Consider the following 7,101-nt stretch of genomic DNA (forward strand, 5'->3'; position numbering starts at 1 on the left):
TGGGTTTTCTGCCTGGAAAATGGTAGAAAATGCATACGGACTCGAAACGGGATAATTTTTTGCGTGCGTGCCCTGCTAGGCCACAGTAGCACGTGGAAAAAAATTGGGCACGTTTGGCTAAGTTAAAAAAAGAGCATATTTGATTAAGTTTAAAAAATTGGTTAAGATAAATTTTTTTGATACAGTTAAAAAAAATATGCCTATTTCATGTAGTAAAAAAATGAGGCCCTGCAAAAAAAACACGCCGGCCGTCTCGCTAACCGACGCGCATGCGTGCATGGGGCCGTCCCACTAACAAACGACGCCGCAATCAGTGCTCGGGCGACGTCGTTAGCCGACGTGCATGCAAAATTTCCTTCTACGTCACCCCGTCTCGCCGCCGCCGCGATCTGCACGTGCTGCCACCGTACGCCGCCTGTCGCCCCACACTCCAAAACGGCGCCGGTGCGGCCGCGCCGGCCTGCCCTGACCTGACCCGTCGCCTTGTTTACGTTGTCGCTGCCTCTCCCACCGTCGCCCCACCGTACAAACTCCGTCGGTGCGCCTGCGCCGGCTTGCGTCCCCTCACCCGTCGCCACTATACGCCGCCGGTGCCTCTCCCATCGTCGCCGTCGTGTAAGTTTTTTTTCCAGTTCTTTTATACAACGAGGCTCATAACAGTATGATGGTATGTGACAGAAATCTATTTGATGCAGTATGAATATCGACGGTGTGATTCCATGTTCTGTTCAAAAGTGGGTTAGCCTAGTTGACAAACTGTCACCAAGTCAGAAATTCAGGTTTTATGAAACGGATATGCAGGGCATGTTTAGAATACCATCGATAAGGATGCGTGATTTTTTGCTTCACTTTTTACTCCAAAGTTACAATCCGAGTAGCAAAAAATTCATGGTTCAAGAGAGTTCTGGAAGTACTGCTGGATGTAAAGGTCTTATTTCATTAAGGCCTGATGATGTGTACTCCATATTTGGTTGGAAAAACAATGGAGTGGATGTTTTTGGGTTTCTTAGTACTGAAGGAGAAAAAGCAACCAAAAAAATACCAGTTAGTTTTGTTAGCAAGAAAAATGGTAAGATCATGATTGATGATCTCATAGAAAAGATTGTGAAGGATAAGAGCACTGATGATGACTTTATTCGGATGACATTTCTAGTTCTCTTAAGAACTATAATTGCACAAGTGTCTCATGAATACGTTCCGAAAAAGTACTATGCCTTAGTGAAAAATATTAAGTTGATAAGGAAGTTCAACTGGAATGCATTCACTTCACGATTCTGTTTATCGGAGATTGGTAAGCTTCTGCAGGACGGCCATGTTAGGCAGTGGCCCCAGGGGAACCTCGCCCTTTTGCAAGTACGTTCTATTTATTAATTTCAACACTTTTGTTATAAAATGGCACGGAAGAACATGTAATTTAATTAGTTTATGTGTTTTGCAGTACCTATCACCGGTCCAAAATATGATCCGTTGGCATTGTTGAGCCCGCTGATGAGGAACTGGACGGAAGATATGGCTGTGAGAAGAGACAAATACGACTACGAATATGGTCATGGTGTTGGGATGGTAATCCTAGTAATCATTTTTTTACATTTATGAAATAAAGTAAAGTGTGCATATGGTTTTTATGTATAATTATCTTGTTCCACTTGTAGATCGATGACAACATTACAGAGGAGTATAGGTTGAAAAAAATTGCGGAAGAAGAAGCTCAAAAAACCAAGAAAGCTAGTAGCAAAAAATCTAACGTTACTGGAACGAGGAAAGAGGGCAGTACCTCGGAGGCTTCGAGCCAGAAGCCTACTATGGACCGGATTTTGAGTGAGATGAATGAGCTTCGGAAGGAAATGCTTCGTTTGCCAGAGTTATGCACACAGGTAACACTTGAGCACGTCTCTTTAATGTCCATCACTGAATTGAAGAACTAAGATGAAATGTTTTCTTGCAGAGGATGATTGAGAAACTGAACAAAACCGGCGTCTCCTACAAACCCAGTAACCTGGAAGAGGACGAAGAGAATCTGTACGGAGGCATTAATGAGTCTTCAAACGATGTTGGACGTCCGCAAAAAGAGTTTGTATATCAAAAAGATGATTCAGACCGGTTCCGCACACCTTCCAAAATGAATTTGCAAAAGGATGATAACGGCGTTTATGTACCTTCTCGTGAAAACACACCTTTTTACTGCACACCTGAGTACTGGGATAGTTTCAAGGGTGATATGGATGATCCTGTCCAAGTACCAGAAGTATCAGATGAAAAAGCTGCCACATCTTTAGAGACGGACGAAATCGCATCGCATGCGTCGGTTGGTTCTCAAGGAGTACAAGAGGAAGTGGAGGAGGTTACTGGCAGGCGCAAGCGCAGAGGATCACAACATGTCAAGTCTCCTTATGTGGTCCCTAAACCAAACAAACGTGCAAAACGTTCTGCCAAAGGAAGTAAGTTTTCTGTGTTTCTAATTGTTATTGCGTAACAATTATTTATGTATTTGCGTTTGTAAGTATTTGAGTGGTGCGTTACAGAATTGTTCCAAAATGGTGATGTTAACAAATCTGGTGATGAGTATGATGTGGTGAAAGCGTCCATCAAGTACGTGCGTGCGCATGAGCATTTACAAAAACATGCCAAAACAGAAATTTTCAATGATGGCATGGAAGAAGGTCTCACTGTGAGGAGAGCTTGTCAGATTATTAACCATGAGTGGCTAAGTGGCGACGTAAGTTAATTTCATATATTGTTTTACAATTCATTCGAAAATACCATTGTTAAATCTAACACATTATTTATAGGTAATTGATGCATACTCATCATTTTTGGTCGACAAAGTTAATGATGATCGTTTCATGTTAACAACTTGGAGGATACATTGGTTGCTTCACGTTAGACCCGGAAAGAAGACCGCCGGTAATGATTATGAAGCAGAGTCGCATAGTAATGGACCCGTGAACAGATGTGAGGACGAGTATTTCAAAAAATCAAAGGTAAGTTTGATTGTTAACACGGTACATACATACGATATTATGTGATGATTGTGTTTTATGGTCCTTGTGATGCAGACTTACATTCCTCTAAACAAGCAAAATAATCACTGGATTACTGTCGTCATGCATAGCGGAAAAAGAGAGTTTCAGGTTCTTGACTCGTTGATGACCGGAAAACTTGACACTGTTACTAGAGAACTCGTTGAGGACCTGGTAGGTTTAACTTGCAAATGTGCATTTGGTAACATTCATTTTCTTTAGTACACTGAATGACATGCTTTCCACCATGTTTGTTATATCTTTAGAGAAAACAACTAGCAGAAGATATCCAAGAAGCAAATGCAACCGGAATTGTGAATTATCCGGATGTTTCCAAGTGGCCTATTCAAACGTATGACATGCCAAAACAACATGATGGGTGAGTTTTTACTTCGACAGAATGTTGGTCTTGTATGTACAGTAGATATTTAATCTTCGTAAATTGTGTGCACTAGGAATTCGTGTGGACTATTTCTCCTTCGATGCTTTCAAAATTGGGATGGTGACAAATGGACAGGCTTATTTTCACAGGTACGCAAGTCATGTTTGGACTACGATGTACAATGAACGCTGTGCTAACACCATTTTTTTTCAGACCTCAATTGATGATTCAAGAGAGTTAATGATTGCGCAACTTATATTTTCGGAAAGAAACAAGCTTGATGAAGTGAAAAACAAAGTTATTCGGATATCAAAGAAGAAGAAATAGATGCGGCACGGAGGAGTTTTGCATGTGATTGGGTGGTACTGGAGGACTTTATTTTCCAAACGCTTTGCGCACTTGCTTATAAATTTTATGTAATACACTCTGCTTCTGAATAGTTATATGTAATAGACTCGGCACTTTTCCAAATGTTTTTTTCTGTCCACATGATATTTCGTTTCATAAATATTATATAATGATTTATTTTGTTTACATGTTTTTTTTGTTGCCGAATAGTTATATGTAATCATGTCGTCGTTAAATTTTTGTGCACTAAACTATGGTAGCACACTGCGTTTTACTTAAGAATTATTTTACATAAAAAAAAATGCCCGCCCGTCTCCACGGCGTTTCTTAGTAAGCCCGTCATTATCAAGCCCAACGGGCGACTACAACAGGCGTTTCGGAGCACGCCGTGGAAACCAGGCCCAACAAGGCAGAATCGACGCGGCACATCGACGGGGTAGTAATCAGGGGAGTTCAATGCAACGACGGGAGCTGAGTATATAAGCAGGTCGTCGTCCCCTTCGGCCGGCGAGGTGGGACTAAACTTGCGTCGGCCGCGGGGCGACCTGGACACAGCCAGACGCGACGTGGGCCGGCCCAAAAAGGCACTGGACGGCGCGGTCTTCTCGACTGCTCGACGCGACGTGGGTCGGCCCAAAAAGGCTATTGACGGCGCGGTCTTCTCGACGGCTCGACGCGCCGTGGGCCGGCCCAGTTACCACCGCTGAGACGCCGCGCCAGTGAAACCGACACAAGTTTAGTCCCACCTCGACGGCCGAAGGCGACGCCGACTAGTTTATATACTCAGCTCCCGTCGTTGTATTGAACCCTCTGATTACTACCCCGTTGATGTGCCGCGTCGATGCTGCCCTGTTGGGCCTGGTTTCCATGGCGTGCTCCGAAACGCTTGTTGTAGGGTCCCGTTGGGCTTGATAACGACGGGCTTACTAAGTAACGCTGTGGAGACGGGCGGGCATTTTTTTTCTTTTTTTTTCAACAACAGTTCACAGAGTGCTTCTTCTATTTTGGTATATTTGACAGCCGACGGGACTGTAGTAAATACATGCAGAATTCATAAAATAAACAATGAATAGTGAATATTTATATCAACAACAATGTTGTCTCAACATAACAATTGTCACGACAGTAATTTTATTGTAGTTGACACAAAATAACAAGTCTGAAATGACAACGGTCCGTACGCAATAATCATGTTTCACACATAAAATACTCAACACGAACATAAATTTTACAAATGTTCTTCATATAAATGGAAGAGGTAAAACACTCGCATCGTCTACACTTGAGTCTTCAAGCCCAGTTGCTGCATACAAAAAATATGAGAATCAATGCACCATTAATGAAACAACAAAACTGACATAAACAAATAATAGACATACTCTTCATTTTTGCTGCATGTGCTCCTGTTATGACCTGAGCCGCTGCATATGCTACATTTTCGTCCAGATTTCTCGTCAAATGCTTTAGGCCTCTCATTTTTTGTCACGTCTGGGCCACCCTTACCGCGACCTCTACTGTTCTGCTTAGGTGCGCCCTTGGTGGAAACCTTTACTGGATCACGAACCAGAATATGATCTCGGTTAGGCTCAAATGGATTACTGTTCACGAAGCTTCGCTGAATATCATCTTCATTTCCCTGAATATCCTTATTCACTATAATATCATCCAGAGCTGCCATCAACTTGTCGAATAAGAAAGGATTACTGCATGCGACATGACAGGCTTCTGAAGATTTAATGGTCAACTCACTATATCTAGCTCTGTCCTCACCACTCGACCAACCCCACGCAAACAAATCGCTGGTGCACTTCACTGGCAGTCCAGCTCGTGCTTTTTTTGAGAATCTTCGCAGGACACAACACTTGGGTATCACAGGTAAGTTCAGTGCATTCAAAACATGAATAATATGCTTGCAAGGAAGCCCTTTGCGAGTCATACTTCGGCAACTGCACTTTATAGTTTCTGCCGAGTTACCTGGCGTATAGTCCACATTAAATCTGGGATCCCTGTTATTCTTCCACGCAACCACAAATCTCTGACTATCGGTCCCTGTCAGTCTATCAATTACCTCAAGCTCCTGTACCTTCTTCATATCTTGTTGCAACATATAAAAGTTTGCCTGCGTGAATGCTTTCGCAGCATACGACTCAATGGCCTGACACTCAGTCACTGTTACTGGAAGAGTCTGTGAGGCCGTGTAGTCATCATAAGCTTCATTCTCACGGAGGCGAACAATACAATTCTCGTAGTGTACAATCATGTCAACAATCGTCATACCATAGTCAAGATGAAGGTGCAGGCTGGAGTTCAGACTCTCACTCCTCTGATTACTGCGCATACCAAGGAAAAACCCACCAGACAAATATGATGCAGCCCAAAGGTCCTCTTCCTGTACATCCTATGGAGCCATGTTTTTATTTTCTCCGTCTGCCATTTGCGCACAAACGCGGCCTATCTCTCCTCAAAAACCTTATGTGTAGTGGCATAGTAAAATAATGCCCTAAACTCCTTCAATGACTTGTGGTTGAGGTGTTTCTGCATATTCTTTTCAATATGCCATGAACATAGACGATGCCACACGTCAGAAAGCACCTTCCTAATAGCCCTTATCATCGCTGCATCTCCATCTGTAATAACTGATTTGGGCCCCTTCTGACAGTTAGCTTTCAAGAACGTGTTAAGCAACCAGACATATGTAGCCTCAGTCTCGTCTGAAACAATGGCGCAGGCGAATACAGTAGTGCAACGGTGGTTGTTCAGACCCACAAAAGGGATGAACGGCATTCCATACCTGTTCATCTTGTATGTGCTATCGAAGACAACAACATCACCATAGTCTAGATAATCCCGGCGTGACTGCGAATCACACCAGAAGAGGTTTTGGAGCCTGCCTTCAGCGTCAACCGTGTGCTCAAAGAAGAAGTCTGGATCTCTGTCCTTTCTGGTCAACATGATTCCTACGGCAGTATCAGCATCACCTTGTGCAAGCAATTTCATCTTCTCCCTATAGCACATGTTGTACAACTTTGTCCTCTGAAATGGTGACTTTGCATACGACCCATACCTGCTAACAATGTTGTCAAAAATGATATGTTTTCTTATCCCAGCTCCAGACATAGCTAAGATCTCAGCTCTCTCAAATGCTTTCATCTGATTATGAGATCGGAGGAAAGGGACTTCGTCCGGTCGTGCAAGAGTGTGGCTGTGATCATCGGAGAAACTGTTGACATACCAAAGATTGAGCTTTTTATCAAGCTTAACTGTCAAATGGGCTTCGCATAAGAATCGACTCTCCGGTCTAAGCCTGCGGGTCCGGCCTTCCATGGTACAGAACTTGGCCTGTCATTTTCC

General features: G+C 43.2%; 1 protein-coding gene across 1 annotated transcript; it reads left to right on the plus strand.

Annotated features, from left to right (window-relative positions):
• The first annotated feature begins 888 nt into the window (after window positions 1–888).
• Window positions 889–3,845, plus strand: LOC119339280. The gene is made up of 10 exons (XM_037611398.1): window positions 889–1,291; window positions 1,439–1,563; window positions 1,653–1,862; window positions 1,946–2,438; window positions 2,523–2,716; window positions 2,790–2,981; window positions 3,057–3,194; window positions 3,287–3,399; window positions 3,476–3,551; window positions 3,616–3,845. Exons 1-10 carry the CDS (start codon window positions 889–891, stop codon window positions 3,727–3,729), a joined length of 2,058 nt encoding a protein of 685 aa, XP_037467295.1. The 3' UTR covers window positions 3,730–3,845.
• Window positions 3,846–7,101: the final 3,256 nt, after the last annotated feature.

The sequence above is a fragment of the Triticum dicoccoides genome, chromosome 7B, assembly GCF_002162155.2.
Source record: "Triticum dicoccoides isolate Atlit2015 ecotype Zavitan chromosome 7B, WEW_v2.0, whole genome shotgun sequence".
NCBI lineage: Eukaryota > Viridiplantae > Streptophyta > Magnoliopsida > Poales > Poaceae > Triticum > Triticum dicoccoides.